The following is an 18,671-nucleotide window of genomic DNA, read 5'->3' as shown; positions in this document are numbered from 1 at the left end:
CTGCATAGGTGTCAGGAAGGCCATCCAGCCAATAAATGCTCAACTCTATTCCGTCGCCCTGACTCCACCCCAATAGAAGGGATTAGAGGGTTGTTAAAAGAAAAAACAATGTTCCTTTTCTTCCAGGAGCTGTGAGAAAAGACCTGTCTGATTTGTTTGGCGTCACTCACAGGGCTTAATGGAAAAGTGGAATAGAAATGTAGACCTGTGTAAAAACAGGTGGGCTCTAACCACTGCCCATGTATGGTTCACCTTTCCAGCCTTCCTCACTTGAGAGAACTGTGGGAACTCTTGAGGGTCTGGCCTTTAGTTTCCCACACCTGGTATGGAACAGGCATAGGAAGCTGGCCGGTGGTCCTGCGTTTGAGCTGGATTGGATGATCTCCCATCACTGTCGAAGGCCTGATTTTGGCTGTCCTTCTGCCCCACCAGGTCTGGGACATTGTTGGCACTGAGCTAAAACTGAAAAAGGAACTGACAGGCCTTAACCACTGGGTCCGGGCACTTGTGGCATCCCAGAATCACCTGTACAGCGGCTCCTACCAGACCATTAAGGTAGGTGTGTTCTCAGACGCTCCGCCTGCTGCGGCTTCTCTTTGCAGCCTGGGAAGAAGATTACATCGGCTCTTTTCTCTCCTCTGCTCCAGATCTGGGACATCCGGAACCTAGAATGTGTGCATGTCCTACAGACGTCTGGGGGCAGCGTCTACTCCATTGCGGTCACCAACCATCACATCGTCTGTGGCACTTACGAAAATCTCATTCACGTAAGGATGAGCGAAGACCTGGACGCGGGAGGAAGGGGGCAGCGGGGCACTTGGCAGCCTCCTTCAGCCCTCCACAGAGCCTCCAGTCCTCATTTTCTGGGATCTGGCAAGCAGAGCGAATAGCTAGAGCCACCGGAATCGGAAGGGGGAAACAATGGGAAGTTAACGCTCGGCCTTTGCTCTGTTCCCTGTTGAACCAGGTGTGGGATATTGAGTCGAAAGAGCAGGTTCGCACCCTCACAGGACACGTGGGCACTGTGTACGCTCTGGCGGTCATCTCTACGCCGGACCAAACCAAAGTCTTCAGCGCCTCGTATGATCGGTCATTGCGGGTACGTTCAGGACAAGGGGCCCAGAAGAAGAACATGGGGAAAAAAGGGAGGGATCCTAACAGATCTTTCAAAGTCTATTAATTTGATGAAGTCGAACTCTTAGGAAGCAGGCAGCTGGGCTCCTGATCCCTGAATAGCTGTGCGGCCATCCCAACCCAAGGTCTCTTCAGCTGCCTGGCTCTACCAGCCGTGCCCTCTGCTGCTTGAGGGACCTACGTGTATGTGTCCTTGCTAATCTCCTTTCTCCAAAACCTTCGGAATGAATTGCATTACAGGAGAACAGGAGGAGCCCTTTCGGGCCACGGTCCTGTTTGAACTGATTTCTCCAAAGTTAGGCCAGGCCCAAACAGTTTGAGAGAAAATAACTGTATAGAAGCAAGCAGAAAAAAAAACTTAAAAAAACAGCTGGCTGAGGAATTCTGGGAGTTGAAGTCCACAAGTCTTAAAGTTGCCAAGGTTGAGGACCCCTGATTTAGGGCACTCCCACCACGAGAGGATTATTCTGAGAGACAAAAGTTCGACCTGAGTGTCTCTTTGCCCCAAGCCTTGAGAGAGGGAAAGGCCAGTGGAGGCCAGGGTGTCTTCTCTTCTGCCTTGCTTTGGGGTGGGGTCAGAGCGACTGAGTGGAGCTGACTGTTTACTGCCCAGATGCCCTTCCTTGATGCCACACGGAGTTCCCAGTAGATATTTTCTCTTCGCGCTCCGATAGAGAAACATCTGCCGGTATCTAGGATTGAACTCTTAACCTGCCAAGTGGGAGATGAGCATCTTCACCTCTAGACCACCGCGCCCCCCCCCCATGGCATCTCCCCCTTACCTGGCCTGTAACGCCTGATGCAGTTGCAGAATGTTAGCCCAATTGCCCCAATTGAGGAGGGACTGAGCTTTAGAGGCCCTTCAGCTGCATCTGATGCACATCCTAACTACAAAGTCTGCGTGTGGCCTGGATTTAGGCAAAGAATGGGATCCATGGCTCAACACTGTTTTCTGCCTAAATCCAGGCCACATGCCGTCCGCTATGGCGATCTATCACCCTCACTGCCTTGGCTTGTTCTCTGCCTCCAGGTATGGAGTATGGACAACATGATCTGCACCCAGACACTCCTGCGCCACCAGGGCAGCGTCACAGCGCTGGCCGTCTCAAGGGGCCGCCTGTTCTCTGGGGCTGTCGACAGCACTGTCAAGGTATATACTGGGGAGGGGGGCTCTCAGTGGGAGGAAGAGGGCCCCCCAGTTGGCTCAGAGCAGCTTTCACAGCTGGTTTCTTAGTTTCCCTAAAAGCAGCAGACAAGGGAGAGCTAGCATTTTTTTCCCAGGTTATGCCTAGGAGCTCCACCTCAGTAGTTGAAGTCCACAAGGTTGCCAAGGTTGAGGACCCCTGATTTAGGGCATTCCCACCACGAGAGGATTGTTCTGAGAGACAGAAGTTCGACCTGAGTGTCTCTTTGCTCCAAGCCTTGAGAGAGGGAAAGGCCAGTGGAGGCCAGGGTGTCTTCTCCTTTTTTTGTTTCGTTTTACGACCCTGTAATCGCTTGGTTCGGGGTGGGGTCAGGGTGACTGAATGGAGCTGAGTGTTTACTTGCCGGATGCCCTTCTTGACGCCACACGGCGTTTGCAGTAGATATTTTCTCTTTGCGCCCTGATAGAGAAACATCCTAGTTAGATGTGTTTATGCTACTCACGGAGGCGAGGAGGAGGAAGAGGAGGAGGCGACAGTGGGGTGGGCTTGTCACCTCTTTAGGAAGAGCTCTTTTTAATTTGAGACAAAATGTGATAGAGTCACCAGTCTGTGCCTTCCAGGGGACTTTTGCAAGCCAAGGTGGGCTTATATGGGGCCTATTTGCCTACCGTGGTTTAAGGCACAGGGAGGAGCTTAGCTTGCTTCTCTGGCGCTCTCTTCCTTTTGGGAGGGGCCCACTCACGAATGGGAGTCTGGATAGTTTTTACTTCCCCTGTGCCACGTGCCATATATTCCGATGTTTAATGTTGAGCGTTGGGAGAAAGAAGCCATTAGCAGAAGCCTGAAGATTTGGCCAGGTGCCCCTTGCCGGACGCTGCACTGGGCAATTAGGTGCCTGTTTCATTGCTCGGCAAGATCTTTGCCAGCCTCATTAGGTGGAGGAGAAGCAATTCCGAAGTTTTGTTTTATTGTAAGACGATAATCTCACCACTTCTGAATGTCCTCTTTGCTACGCAGTTGAGAGATATTTCAGCTGCTTTTGCCAGGCACTGTTTCTTGCATACCGCCATCAAGGTCGTCTTCATGACTCTCCATTTGGAGTTACAACGGCACTGAAAAAAGTGACTTATGACCACTTGTCACACTTCTGACTATAGCAGCATCCCCATGGTCACGTGATTTTCATTTGGATGCTTGACAACTGACTCACATTTATGACGGTTGCAGTGTCCCAGAGTCATGTGATCCCCTTTCGCAACCTTCTGACAAGCAGAGTCAATGGGGAAACCAACCGTGTGACTAATTTAAGAACTGCATTGATTCACTTAACAAATGTGGCAAAAAAAAATGTAAAATGGGGCAAATTTCACTTAACAAATTTCTCATTTAGCAGCAGCATAAGTTTGGGGCTCAATTGTGATCGTAAGCAGAGGACTACCTGCAGTGCTTAGACTTACGTACCGCTCCACTGTGCTTTTATCCCCCTCTCTGAGCGGTTTACAGAGTCAGCATCTTGCCCCACCCCCCCACCCCCGACAGTCCGGCTCCTCATTTTACCAACCTCGGAAGGACGGAAGGCTGAGTCAACCTTGAGCCGGTCAGGATTGAACTCCTGGCTGTGGGCAGAGTCAGCCTGCAATGCTGCATTCTAACTACTGCACCACCACAGGTCACACTGGGCCAGCCAGCGAGTAGTAGTTAGGGATGATGGGGTTTGTGGTCAGGCCTCTGCCACGGATTCCCTGCTTCCCCTGGCCTCTACCCCTTTCTGTAAATTTGTGGTTTTTGCCAGGAGTCAGAATGGTTGTGGGGAGGGGGGGGATAAGTTCCTAGGAGGTAGGTGAGTCAGCCGTTCTCTACTCTAGAGAAGCCACTCTAGACATGACATTGGTGCACATATTGTTGCGGTGCTGCGTTCATCCTAGAGCACAGCTCCAGAAAGGGACCCTTTGGTAAGGATGGGCACCTGGTAGGAAGACTTCTGGCGCTCAGGATGGCCCCTGGGCTGACATGTCAAACAAGGGTCGCCTCTGCATCCTACTCCAGCCAGCTAGGCTGGCTGAGGAATTCTGGAAGTTGGAGTCCAGGTGTCTTAAAAGTTGCTAAGGTTGAGAAACGCTGTCTTGCTCAGTGATGGAGTTTGGGCTGTGCTGACATTTCTCTCCCTGACAGGTTTGGACCTGCTAAGGATGCTGCCCTCCGCTTCGGATGCCACGCTGCCAAATACACACGCTGGCTCACTCCCTACACTCCAAGCACCCTCCAGATGTGCTGTGTTCCTTCTCGGGGGGGGGGCTCCCCAGCAGCTGTGCAAGAGCTTTGGGCCACATACCTCAGCCCCGCCCCCTTTTGCAGCAGCGCCTCCCCAGGGAGGACTCCCTCCCCCCCCCCTTACCCAATGCGCCACCCCAGCTCCGGTTCCTGGTCTGGCTGTTCTTGGGAGAGAGAAGAAGTTGGTGGAGGCTGGCCCAGCTGCAACGAAGGCTGCGCTCTTCCTCGTCGGCAGGAGGAGGAGATCGTCTCCAAGAGCAGATTTGCCACGAAGCTGGTTTGGATCGTCTGCATGAGTAGCCACAGCGCCTCGCCCAGAGGACCTCTCTCTGTCCTGGTATTTAAATTATTTGCTATGCCCTTTCATTCGTGGCCCCAGCCGGGGATAAAACCCAGTGTCCTGTCATGTAGCCCGGTACGATTTTTATGTCCCCAGTCCAGCCTTCTTATCAGGTATCCTAAGCCTCTTTTCCCCCACCCCCACCCACCCCCTCTTCAGAGCATCCCATCATCACGGCCTCCCTGGGAAAGGCAGGAGAGCCAACGGTTGTGTTTTTACGGACATTTTCTACTGTTTTTAAAATTGTGATATAGATTTGGATTATTTCTTCCTTACCAATAAAGTTGGACCATTGTTTTAGGCCAGCATGACTCATTGACAAACCTGAAGCATTTCAGCCAATGGAACAGAATTCCTCAGGAGCGGGGGCCCCCTCACCCCCACCCCAAAAAAGTTTGAGGCTGACCTCTATGGATTTTGAGAGATACCCACTCAAAACTGCCTGGCTGATCTGTGATGAGCACGTCCTGGGTTGCCATTAGTCAGGAAAATGTAACAGTCCCACTGACTGCAAAGATATTTGCACATAGCACAAGGAGCTCATTGCTCAGAGCGGCACCAAAAAGGCTGAATGCACTGACTAGGGCTACGTGTGATCACCTGTTGCCAGCTAAACTGGCACCTATCTGTTCAATTTCTTAGGTTCAACTAATGATCATCTGTGGCATTCTCCTCCCCCAGAATGCTGCTCCTGAGCTTGCTGTTTAAGCATGAAACTCAAACGGTCTTTGCATTCAACTTCAAAAAAGCTGAGACAATGTTTAGAGGTAGGAATTGAGGGGGAAATGACAGACCCACAAGCTGGGCACTGAATGTTTCCTTCTCCTTCCTTAGTTGCATTTGGCCACTGCATTGCCAAAAAAACCTGAATTGTGGTGGGAGATTTGTAGTGACACAAGTAGTTTCCAGCGGTTTGTTGTTTTTTTTTCTCCCTGCAAACATTCTGGCTCAGTACGATGTAAAAATGGGAGATGTAAAAGAATCGGCTTCACAGACTGTTGCACGTTCTAGCTTCTGGTTGTGTTACATAAGATGTGCAGCTTTCACAATGGCTCCAGCTGGCACCCAACAACCTTTCCCATCATACAGCAGAAGCTTTTTCTCCCCTCCGACTGGAGCCAAAACACGAGTTGAGCGGGCCAAGATAATCTGGACGTTTTATTAAGCACCGATGGTCATAAATGCATCCACACTGACGCTTGCCTGGACTGTGAGTTGCAGCACTAACTCGTCACTCCCTCCGCACCAGAGCAGCCAGACACACACACCCCGCCCCTGAGTTAGTGCCTCCGAGGTGGGATTTTTTTTTCTGACCTCAACAATAAAAGTATTATTTAACAGTGAATGTCATGTATCTGTATTAGAAACAAGCAGGGCCTTCTTCCCCATGTTTGTCTTTAAATATTGATTGCCAGATACTTATTTTTTTAAAAGAAGCAGTTTAAAAAAATACTCCACCACAAAGCTATTAATATAAGTAATACTGGTGGAATGTGTGCAGCAAGAAAAGAAGGTTAGAAGCAGAAAATGCATAGCTTTGACAGAAGGGGAACACAATACAGTATCCATAACTTAATAAAAATATAATGTATATATATACTGTATATAGAGATATATAGAGATAGATAGTATGTATGTATGTATATATCCAGCATTAGAATCTTGGAATAGTTTCTTATACATTTTGTTTCTCTTTACAACAGCTATTGTTATGTTGCCTTTTTATTTTATTTTTTTAATTAAGAAATTTCAAAGTTGTGCCAGACATGTTTTGGATATCAGCAAAGACAGACTATCCATTTTGAAGAAAAGAAACAGGAACAGCATTCACACAGCAAAAACCACAGCTCTAGGAAACCAGATAGGATGTTTCAGACTTAACAGCCATGTTTAAACTGGACTGACCCCCATTTGTACATAAGTGTACAGCTGGGCATATGTTAGTGATTTCCACACGCATGCACTTCAACACGCACTCGCATACATACACAGGCGCATATAAACGTACATCCAACTTAAAAAAGACACAAAAAATGCACGCTTTTCAGGTAAGATTAAACAAAACTTCTTAAAACAAGGCACATCCTTTGATTTTCAATAAAACTGTAAAAAGAAAATGGCAAAAAAATCCATATAACATAATGTTTTGCACGCTTTGAAAAAAAAGATAAACTACCTTTTTAAACATTGTGCTACTTTTTTAAAATGACCTCACAAGACACACAGCTTATAATAATTCTAATAGTCAAGCTAAACTCCAGTTCTTTCAATCTTATATTTTAAAACTGTTCAATATACAATTGATAATATTTTAAAATCTTTTATATATATATATATTAAACTCCTTTCCTTCTTTTGTTATTTATCTCTGGGGGAAACTCCACTTAAATATTTTTTCCCAATAAATACTTTTTTTATATATAGCTTATTTTCTTTTCATCCCACTCAATCATCTTCCAACGGAAAAGCTGTGTGAGTCTCTGCACACATAAGAATATCCCAAACACGGCTGTCTCAAGAGGAGGAGAGCTCTACCAGTGAAATAATAAAAGAAACAGCACCACAACTCAACACTACTCTTTTAAGGTGAAAAGAGCTCCATGATGTCTCTCAAAAAAGTAGCTCTTCCAGAAGATGACCAAGAGTTCTCCTGAGATCTTACTCCAAGCCCATGGGGATGTATAGCAAGCCGAAGGGAGACTGTCCCATTTTTTAAGCTGCTTTGTTCTGGATTCCTTTACCGGATGGAGAGACAGGAAGAATAGACCAAGAGGAAGGAACCCAACATGTCATGATCACATAAGTGAAGAACGGGTCCCATGTTGGAGGTTGGGCTGCCACTCAAAAAATGGAACTGATAGTCTAAGAGAAGATGAAGCTGTGGTAGCCCCACATGTAAGTTTTGTTCCTATCACTGATATTTTTACGCTTGGCTGAAAGCAGCCATAAAACGTGAGGTGTCACCTGCTCAAGAAACCCATCCACGCCATGCTGTCTTGAGAAGAGTCTGCAAGACAAAGCTCCAAGATCTCACTGAAAGTTGGTAGCTCTTGTGTTTGTTTGTTTTTTCCTTTATTGCCAGGTAATTCGGTAAAGCAAAAACCAAAACACGGTGGAATGAAATTTACAGGAAATGGAGAACCCAGCAGCAAGGGAGACCTGAGAACTACACCAGATAAGAGGAAGGAGAGATGAAAGGCGTGGGCTCCATCCCACGATCAAAACAGATGCCCTACAAATCAGATGGCAGCATGTGGAGAGAGAAGGTTGTGGCACTTTCCCAGCCCTCTTCCCTCTGATCTCCTGAAGAACATCAGTTGATTTCCAGCTGCAAATTGTTGCCCTGTAGTTCTTCATTCCCGGAAGATATAAGTTCAGGGAAAAGAGCCTTAAGCTAGCTAGTACCTCGGTACTTTCATCTGTGGGAAAGAAAGATGGTTCAGGTGATTCTGGTTTCAGGGGCATGACATATGAATTATGGCCACAGTTATTCCAAACACATCATGAGGGAGAGAAATATAACCAGCTGAAAACATTTAAAAGCCAGTTTAGGCTAGAGATTAGGAGACGCATTCTAAGAGTCAAAAGTAAGTAGGCACTGGCAAAATTCCTTCTGAGTACTTAGGGGAATTTCTTTGATGGAGTTTTGTAGGCAAAGGAGTCATTTGGAAATAGCAGTCAAAGGTTTAAGAGTACCTCCCACTGGCCTTGGACAAAGGACAGCATATCTTGGACACTTGCCCCAAAGCCTTAAAAAACAGAATGCTCCTGTGGGCACAAGGTTTAGAGAACCCAGTAAATTATTCAAGTAAAATGATCTACCTTTCCTATAATGCAACAAAAAACTTCATGCCGTTTTATAAATTGCACAAGAAGGAAGACCAAGCGAAGCTGAAGTGGAGCAGCTCACTGAGAACATGGCCGGAGGGTGATCCAAGTCTTCCCATGCAACTTGAAGAAGCCAGGAGATCCCGAGAAGTTCATCCATCAGAAGTAGGAGCCAGACAAAAGCTGGCCTTCCCTAACTGCAACATTCAAGCATTCCTCTTGCAGCCAAGGGTCTTCCTTATTTCCTATCAAGACCCTTCCAATTTGCAAGTGGAATAAACCAAAGTAAACCTGAGGATAGTAGACAGTTCTGATGGAACAATTTGTTCCTCCCATCACTATACTATGATTTCCTCATTCTAGGAAGCCTCAAGTTGGTTGATGAAATTAGAAAATGAATTTGCCACAATACCAAGGTGGTGCTTACACTGCCTGGGGAGTAACAAAAACAGCAATTCTGCACTACATACCTGGAAGATGGAGAAGGCTCATAAGAATAAACTTTGGTGTACATTATGTACAGTTGCAGACTAGCAACCCTTGGGTAAGCAAAAATTGTGATCCTCTTGGAAGATGCTCCTTTCTGGAAGAAGAAACAGTGCTGTACTTGGCAGGATTCCTTCTCAAGGAAGCCCTTTCCTAACTGATTGCCAGAAGATCCCTCGCAAGTACCCAGGATCAATCAGGGCAAGATCTGCGTCTCATTAGCCAGGAGCACAAGACATGTTCTAGCTAACGGTTGCAATCCACTCATCTTGGCTGAATCTCTTGACTGTCACTTCCGAAACCTAGCATGTAATACCAAGAGAGGACGCCTCCCTTCCATGAAACCTCCACTGAAATACCAAACCACCACTGCCCTTGCCCTCGGTTTCCAGAACATGGATATGATTTATCGTTCCTTGTCTGTCCATTGGCTGGTCAATGATGTCTTCTTCCAATTGCTCCCAACGGTCACGGCAGGTTAAGAAGGCTAAATGGTTCAATCAGTGGCGAACTCTTTGGGACACAAGTGCCTTAGAGCAATAGAAAGTGCAGGGCAAGTCCCTGTGTTCAGAACTGCCTCGAGAGAGGGGTTAAAAAAAAAAAAGATTTGCCATCCATCTTTGGCAGCTGCAGAAGCCACCAATGGGCTTATGTACAAGGAAATTTTGGCCAGGATGCTTTTGTCCCACCCACCCCACCCCATTTTTTTTCTTTTCATATTTCAACACTTTTATCGATCATGCAAACATACCAAAGCTTTTGCACAGCTTTTGCCAGGAATGATGCTTTCCAAGGCAAACCAACAGAAAAAAAAGCTTGTATCTCAAAGGGGACGTGTTAACAAAACAAAACTTCTTACAGTCACAGCTTCATCATCACCAGGAGAAGACAAACACCTTCAGGACAAAAAAACAAAGCATGCAGCTTGCTGAAGGTTCCCCCACCCCCCCCACCCCGACTCACAGGTTCCCTCAGGCCTTCCATGGCTGCCTCTACCAGCATGTCCAGCGGTGGCAGATGGGCGCATGAGCTGGGCATGGAAGGAAACATGGTGTGCAGTCCAGAAACACCCAACACAGAAGGCAATAGTCATCGCTAAGACGAGATTTCACCCCAAACGGAAAACATGAAGAACCAGAGAAGACTAATACTTATTTGTGCCACGTACTTTGATAGTGTATTGGGACGGTAACAACTCAGGACTGATCTGGAGAGAGGGGAAAGGAAACCTTCATAATTATATGTGAGGGAAAAAGCCACTTGGAGTGGATGGAGTAGCTTCTCCCGGAAAGCTGTGCTGAAGAAAGTGTGAAGCCCACTTTCTCCCGTTGCCATGGAAGCTCTGCCCATCCCAGGCCCTGACCTCTGACTCCACTGCAGGAGAACTGCAGTTATGCTGTTATCTCTAAGGTCAAACAGGTATTTGGAAGGGATGGGAGAAGACACCCAAATGTGGTTCCTCCCTTCACTTTGCAAAACAGGTCCCGAGGAAAGCCTTTCTCAAGCATCTCAGTTTGTTTCAACACAATCCTGAGGTAACCTTGTCTTCTTTGTGCAAACCTCAAAAAATGGAGGAGGGAAGATCTTCATGGAGGTGATTGTGCCCTTGTGCCCATGGCAGATCCTGAGGTTGGCCCGGACTGTTCTCCAGCTTTCATTCCAACATGGCATCTAGCTGGTCAGCAAGGTCATCAAACATGCTGCCGATGTCATCCAGGATGCTGACAGTACTCTTGGATTCTGCAGTGGAACTGAAGGCAAGAGATATAAGTGAGGTTAAGCTGATTCCAATTCCTCTACAAAACCCTTGCCTTAATTCAGCTTCCTAATACCTCTATTCTTGGTTAATTAAATCTGAGCACATATAACAGCAGTAATTTCATCCTGCCTTTCTCCTATTCTGTTCTCCTTCACCTTTTTACTAAATATCTCCTTTGTTCCCGAGAATGGACAACCCATAGAAGACAACAGATGGCTGCACCTCCTCATGGTGCAGAACCAACAGTGGCTGTTTCACCCATCCTCTCTGGTCCCCTGGACTTTCTGCAGACCTTCTGGCTCCTCAATCTTTTCTGGCCTTCCCCACCCCTTCACATCCTCAGGAGTGCCTTACTCTGCTGCTTGTCCATCCTCTTGCTTGATCTTCTCCTCCACAGCTTGCAGAGCAGCAGCCAGAGAAGCACTGGTCTCCTCCAGTTTCTGATGCACACTCTCGGTGCTCTCCACTGAAGGCCCAGCCATGGAGGAGCGAGGTGGCTTGACTGGCACGGTCTGAGGAGGTAGCCCTCCGGGAGACAAAGGCTTAGCTGGACTGGAGCAAAGGGAAGGAGGTGTGCTTGAAGGCTTGATGGTGGGGGTGAGCTGCTTGGCCGGTGAAGGTGCTGGTGTGCAGCTGGCACTCACTGACTGGAGGACAGGGTGGACCTTCGGCTTCGGAGCAGTTGGGGGTGGTGCAGGCTTTGGAGATGTGGGTGGTGGGGTCCCATGGACACGTTTCACTTCTGCAAGAGACAAATAGGACACACTATGACCTCTGTTAGAAGAAGTGGTCATAACATACAGATTCCACTTGGAACTGGATTCAGTGGATATTAAAGATGATAACAAGGATGCCCCCTTCTATTCAGCAACTAGGAAATATTAACACACAAGCTTGCAGTTTCAGGCACATAACTCCACTCCCCAGCCGGATTCCCAGAGTACCCCCCCCCCCACACACACACACACATACACACAATTACCCATGTGCCGCCCAACATTTCTTTGTGAGCAGCTTATAGGAGCCTAGATATGTGCATAGATAAAGAAGCCCTGTGGCAGCCTCGGAGCACAGAGAAACAGCTGTGAAGCCCATGGAACTGTAAGCTCAGAAGCCCCCTGCTAAAAACCATGCTCTGTGGGTTCCCTGGGAAGAGGCTTTACCTGGGCTTCCAGGGCTGGGAATCGGAGCCCTTTTGGTGGTGGGTGTCGAAGGCCCTGAGGTTTTGGGCGGCAAGATGGGTTTGGGGGACACAGGAGGCTTGATGGGCTTCTTAGCTTCTCCTTCGCGGGGCATCTGAACCAAAGCCCCTTCCCCTCTCTCTTTCTGCTCTGTGGGAGCCACAGCCTCCAGGCTGCTCATCTCAGAGGTCGGCCGGCGCTTGACTGTGCCCATACCATTGTGGTACACTGAGAGCTGGGCCAGCTCTTGCTCCTTGTCTTTTGACTTTGGCCGCCTTTTCACAGTATCTGATTCCGTGAGGATGAACTTGACATTGTCCTGTTGACACTGCTTTGCTCGGATCCTCCGCTTGAGAGTGGCACTGGCCTCCACTCTGGAAAGGTCACCATGCCGATGGGCCAGGGACAAGCCCTCCCCACCTTCGGCCTTGGCGAGGCTCATCTGCCGGGGACGCTGCTTGATAGTCAGGCTGCCCTCCTCAGCAAAGGGGATATTTTCTCCTGAACTGTTCTGTGGGGAGCTCCTGCTGTGCTCTGCTCGCAGCCGTTCCATGGGTCCGCCATCTTTGGCCAAATCAGACTTGATGCTGTCCGAGCGTTCACGGCGAGCAGCTGCCACAAGCCCAGTCACAGGGCCACTGATGGTGCGTCGGCGGTTCACCACCTCTCCATCTGGTCCTATGGCCTCTTTGTGCTTGACAGTGGCCAGAACAGTTGCAACACGGGCGTGTTCCGGACTGGCTGAGCGCACAACCACAGCAGGCTGCAAGTAGTACCCGTCAGCCCCCTTTTGCAGGGCAAGGGCCCGCCCCCCTCCACCGATAGATGACATTTCTAACATGGCAGCAATACTCTTTACGCTCCCAGCACTGCCCGTGTCCACAGTGCCCCCATCACTCAGCTGCTTTTGGGCCAGCTCTTCTCCCTCTTCTTCTTTGCTAAAATCGTCCGTCATGTTGCTGCTGGAGATGGCAGAGCTGGAACGTTTGGGCGGTGGAGGTGGAGGGCCCTTCTTCTTGGGTCGCACAGCAAAGGACTGGCTGCGGTTCACATTCTTGTCGGCACCCGACTGCGCCCGGACAGAATGGCTGCGCCCCACCCTCCGCTGCACAGTGGCATAGGGCCCGGCATCTGGCACCAGCAGCTCGTCCCGCTCCTGCTCACTGTCAGACATTGCATAGCGATTCAGACTGTGGGCCCTCTTCTTGGGCCGACCTGCCTCCTCCTCGCTCTCCGCAGCCTGGGGTGGCAGGCACAGCACTGGAATGGAGATGGGCAGGACCGGCACGGCTTGAGCCAAGGGACCTGCGGCCTGAGCCTCTCCCTCCACAGGCTGCGGCATGACATATGCAAAGCCCCGGTGCGTTGGAGACTGAGGCAGTGAGCGAGGGGACATGGGTCGGTCGGTCTGTGGCAGCAACTGTGGTGTGGGTTTTACTTTGGCCGTGGCGTGGGGCACCCCGAAAGCCTGAGGAGAGGATGGGCGGGGCTTGGTGGGAGTTTGCGGAGGGGTGTAGTGGCCTGCAGCTGGAGGGAAGGATTGCCGGGGTTTTCCAGGCACTGGTGGGACGCTTGCCCTCTTGATGCTGTGGCCATGTCGGAGGCTCCGCACCTCCTTGGGCAGGGTGGCCGGAGGCTCCTTCCCTTCTTCTGCTAGGTGCTCCTGGCTTTTGGATGCTGCAGGGCCAGGAGATTTGGGCCCGTCTCCCAGCAGCTCCTGGGAGCTACTAATCAGCTTAGCTCTCCCACTCAGGCTGTTCTCATGAACGAGGCGGGAGGGGTGCCGGTAGACAGTTCCATCCCGGAAGTGCGTCACATGGTTGGCCTGATTCTCGGGCCCCTCTTCTGTCATGGCCACCTGCAATTCATTGCTCAGCTCGCTGTCCTGGAAAGTGGACATCTTGGGAGACTGGCATTCAGCCGTTTCCTGCGGAGGAGACTCTATGGCCACTGTGTCCTGTGACTGTGGTGCACCCTTTTTCTTCATTGTTCCTGATTCATACTTGATGTATTCAGCTTTCTGGATTTCCGCCAACTTTTTCACAGCTAGCATCAGCTTCTTCTGGTGGCCTAAGCAGATACGAGAGATTGTAACTGGTTAAAATTCTAGCACAATCTTTATAAATAAACCTCCAAACCAGTACAATTGTGTCTCACTAGGCCTACTGAGCGAGATCCAGTTTTATGTAGTGATTAAGGCATGAGTCTAGTCCCGCCTTAGGCATGAAGCCAGCTGGATGACCTTGGGCCAGTCACTTTATCATAGCCCTAGGAAGGAGGCAATGGCAAACTACTGAAAACAAAAGATTGCCAAGAAAAAATGCAGGGACTTGTTGAGGCAGTGTCCAAGAATCAGACAGGATTGAAGAGAAAGGGAAAAGAAGATTTGCCACAGATCTTCGTTCAGCCACTTCACCTGCTGGGTGTCCCTTTGCTTCCCCCAAAGTCAACATATATGCTTAGTACAGCAGCCCTGAGCTGGAATTGGCCTACCAGGACATTATCTTGTCGTGGGAGGGCACCCACGTTTCTTGAACCCCATTTTTTCTGCTCCTTGCTGTTCAATATGGAGCAGATGGGCTGTTTGGTTGGATGGCTATCTGATGCCCAACCTTGCCCAATTTTTGTGTCTATAACCACCCCTCTTCTCTGGCATCTAGATTAGATATGAGGAATGGACCCCCTGCTTCCTTACTTCTTCCTCTTCGCAGCTCAGAATTTGTACCCCTAACAACATTTGGAAGAACCCAAAGGAATTTGTAATTCCTAAAGATCAGTGTTCTACTTTTTACAATGCAGAAATTTTTATGAACCTTCCTTCCTCCCTCCCCCCAAGTTTTCTTTTTAAATAATTCAGTCACTAAAATGGCAGATGCTGTCCTTTGTGGCACTTGAAGGAACCTCAGCAAATGACTTTTTCCCTTGTCTAGTTAGGTCATTGGTGTTCAGCATTTGGAAGAATAGAGAAATAGAATAGAATAGAATAGAATAGAATAGAATAGAATAGAATAGAATAGAATAGAATAGAATAGAATAGAATAGAATAGAATAGACGGAATGGATTAGAATGGAATAGAACAGAATAGAAAATAGAACAGGGCCAAGCGTTGGAGGTCTTCTAGTCCATCCCCAAGCTCAAGCAGGAGGCCCTAGACCAGGGTAGGCAACCTTGGCTCTTTTATGACTTGTGGACTTCAACTCCCAGAATCCCTGAGTCAGCATAGCAGCATTCCTCCTCCTCCTCTTCTTTTGAACCAGTACATTATATCCCTGCATTATATCCCTGCTGTCTGGAGAACAGCTTCTTGTCTCTTCCCAGCTGATCTGTTCTTCTCCAAATGCACCTTCTCCCATCAAACACCAGCTCCATTGCCAAGATATTTGAGGCCCAATCACAGTATAGGCTGGGCTTCCCCAACGTGGCACCCTCCAGAATAGTGGAAATTGTTAACTTCAAGACATGCCGAAGGCACCAGGTTGGAGAAACTGAGGCAGACTGAACCAGCCTACGCTTCCCTCCACTTTACTCGGAACCCAAAGCAGCCATTCACGCACAGAGGTACCCAAAGACCCTGATTCAGTTTCTAGTTGAGAATGGAGTTGTCTCCACCCTCCCCTCACCCAGTTTGGTGATGCCGATCTCCTGCAGATCCTCCCAAGTGATATCGGTGATAAAATCGATGTTCTCGTAGCCATTTTCCACCAGGACTTTGTAATACTGTGCCAGACCGATCATGGAAAGCCAAAGTGCCAGGTTTGCCTGGGAAGGACACAGGATATACAATAAGCCAGTGTTTCTCAACCTTGCCGCCTTGAAGAGGTGTGGACTTCAACTCCCAGAATTCCCCTGGGGAATTCTGCCTGGGGAATTCTGGCAGTTGAAGTCCACACCTCTTCAAGGCGCCAAGGTTGAGAAACGCTGTCATAAGCTGTTTCACAGAGCAAAACCCCCCAGTGTGGCCCACCCACCATCCTAGCTCTAAATGGCCCGTTATGGGTACATGAGCCCTCGGTGCCCAATTGGTGGTGCCTACCATGTTTTCGGTGCAGTTCCTCCATATTTTTTCCCCACATTAAACACCTACCGTAATTTGAAAAGTCTCAGAGAAATTTCTGACCTCTTCCCCATAATTAAAACAGCCTTGAAATGCTACCCTACCCCCATTGTTGATTAGCAGAGTTCCTCCGAGACTTTTCAGATTAGGTGTGCTTAATTAAAAGCTTCTGCCGGATTCCCGGCCTTTCGTTCTCTTGCTGCCAAGTTCTGTTCCAGGAAGGGGAGAAGAAACTTTTGGTTTCTCCTTTTACAGGACCACACTTGAGCCCAAAATTTATGTTGCTAAGTGAAAAATTGGTTAAATGAGGGTCCCCCCCCCCATTTTATAAACTTTCTTGCCCGGGACGCTGTCGCTGTCATAAATATGAACCAGTTGTCAAGCATCCGAATGTAAACCACATGACCCTGGGGATGCCGCAATGGTCATAAAGCATGAAAAATGGTCATAAGACACTTTTTTCAATGCCGTTGTAACTTCAAACTGTCTCTAAATGAACGATTGTAAATCAAGGTCCACCTGTATTTAGAGGAAGACAATCTTATGCCACTAGAAGAAAAGGAAAGCAGGTAGTCCTTGACGTACGACTGAAGTTATGACGCATCTCCCTGGGAGTAGTTATGACCAGATTCCAAAGTTCCAATGGCCCCTCCCCTCCTCCCATGGTCACATGAACTTGTTTTGGGCGCTTGGCAACCAGCCCGCATCTACGGCCATTTGCAGCATCCTGTGGTGACCACATTTTACGACGGTTTTGCTGAAAAATGGCATTCCGGTTTGCAGCAAAACTAGCCCGTAGTAAACCATTGATTCACTTAATGGCTGTGACATTCACTTAACGACTGCCCAAAAAAAAGGTTGCAAAATCAGGCCAGTCAGTTGGGTGACCCGATTTACCAACCGTCATGACTGCAGTGGGTGGTCTCCATCACGGTTGTAAGTCAAGGTGTACCTGCAGGCAGTTAAAGCTTCTCCCCTATACAATAGAAGGATTAGGAACTTAAATGAGGGAGGCGACCGAAGGCCAGCTTATAACCTGTACAGGTCCTTGACTTACGACCACAATTGAGCCCAAGTTTTCTGTTGCTAAGTGAGACATCCGTTAAGTGAGTTTTGCTCCATTTTACAACCATTCTTGCCACAGTGAATCGCTGCAGTTGTTAAGTGAGTCACAGGGATGTTAAGTGAATCTGGCTTTGCTTGTCAGAAGGGCGCAAAAAGACGTGATCTTGGGACAGGCAACTGTCATAAATATCAGCCGGTTGCCAAACATCCGAATTTTGACCATGCAACCGTGGTACTGCTGCAACGGTCCAAGTCCTTTTTCTCCGTGCCGCTGTAACTTTGAACGGTCAGTAAGCGACTACCTGCATTTGTCAGGTTCATTGTTTAATGGAGGTAGCTTCTGCGTTATCCTTAGGGAAGAATTCTAGCAATAAAGGAGAGTCTGAATCGTAATGTTGTCGAACCCCAGCCTGAATTCTGCTTTCAGATGCGCTGCAGAAAAGCAAAGTCTCTGGAGTGCTTTAGAGACCCGGCCACGAGCAGGTGCAAAGTTGTGGAAGTCACCAGCAAACCAACAGCTAAGTCTGCTGCTGACTCACTCTGGGATTCCTGGACATTTTAGGTTAGGGCTTCCCGCCTCAGGGCGATGCACCTGGCCTGCCTGTCTCCAGCCTCCCCAAACCCCAAAATGCAGCAGGATGAGGCCGCTCACTGGCTTGTATTCTGGGAGCCACTCAGGAATGTTCAGGTTGTTGATCTCAGAGGCGATCTTCTTTCGGTGTCCTGGCTTGGTGACCCCAATGGCCGTCAGGTCCTAAGCCAAAAAGAATGGCCCCATCATTCGAGTCCCAGCAAAACAGCAAAAACACATTTTGAAACCCCAAAGCCATTGGAGCTAGGAATCGATAGAATGTTTGTAGTTCAGGATTGAATTGTGGGTTCCTTGATGCCCTCTGACTGTGGTTGTTATAATAATAATAATAAAGTTGGAAGGGACCTTGGAGGTCATCTAGTCCAACCCCTGCTCAGGCAGGAAACCTTATACCATTTCAGGCAAATGGCTGTCCAGTCTCTTCTTAAAAACCTCCAGTGTTGGAGCATTCACCACCTCTGGAGGCAGGTTGTTCCACTGGTTAATTGTTCTAACTGTCAGGAAGTTTCTCCTTAGTTCTAGGTTGCTTCTCTCCTTGACTAGTTTCCATCCGTTGCTTCTTGTCCTGCTTTCAGGTGCTTTGGAGAATAGCTTGACTCCCTCTTCTTTGTGGTAGCCCCTGAGATATTGGAAGACTGCTATCATGTCACCCCTCACCCTTCTCTTCATTAAACTAAGGTAAAAGGTAAAGGTAAAGGTTCCCCCGCACATGCGTTGTTAGATGATTAGTGCCAGCCATTGGCAGTTCCCCAAAAGGGTCATCAGATGGAGGCAAAGAGGCTTCTTTGCTTCCACTGATGAGCCAAGGGTCTCAG

General features: G+C 48.6%; 2 protein-coding genes across 4 annotated transcripts in view; one reads left to right on the top strand and one right to left on the bottom strand.

The window, feature by feature from the left end:
* TRAF7 (TNF receptor associated factor 7) overlaps positions 1-5,190 on the top strand; it is a 43,207-nt gene extending 38,017 nt beyond the window's left edge. For all 3 annotated transcript variants that reach the window (XM_081338296.1, XM_081338295.1, XM_081338297.1), the window contains 5 exons: positions 433-555; positions 648-767; positions 968-1,099; positions 2,165-2,284; positions 4,452-5,190. In XM_081338296.1, coding sequence (XP_081194422.1) covers positions 433-555; positions 648-767; positions 968-1,099; positions 2,165-2,284; positions 4,452-4,466 — 510 coding nt within the window. In that variant the 3' untranslated portion in view covers positions 4,467-5,190. The remainder of the gene's footprint in view (positions 1-432; positions 556-647; positions 768-967; positions 1,100-2,164; positions 2,285-4,451) is intronic.
* Positions 5,191-9,909: 4,719 nt separating this feature from the next.
* CASKIN1 (CASK interacting protein 1) overlaps positions 9,910-18,671 on the bottom strand; it is a gene marked incomplete at its 5' end in the record, with an annotated part of 105,186 nt that continues 96,424 nt past the window's right edge. The window contains 5 exons of the mRNA XM_081338521.1: positions 9,910-10,955; positions 11,318-11,705; positions 12,127-14,214; positions 15,766-15,904; positions 17,917-18,018. Coding sequence (XP_081194647.1) covers positions 10,859-10,955; positions 11,318-11,705; positions 12,127-14,214; positions 15,766-15,904; positions 17,917-18,018 — 2,814 coding nt within the window. The 3' untranslated portion in view covers positions 9,910-10,858. The remainder of the gene's footprint in view (positions 10,956-11,317; positions 11,706-12,126; positions 14,215-15,765; positions 15,905-17,916; positions 18,019-18,671) is intronic.

This window comes from Vipera berus (genome assembly GCF_964194415.1).
Source record: "Vipera berus genome assembly, chromosome: 13".
In the NCBI taxonomy this organism is placed as follows: Eukaryota; Metazoa; Chordata; class Lepidosauria; order Squamata; family Viperidae; genus Vipera; species Vipera berus.
The sequence above is the reverse complement of the archived record's forward strand: the minus strand, read 5'-3'. Positions and strand labels throughout refer to the sequence as shown.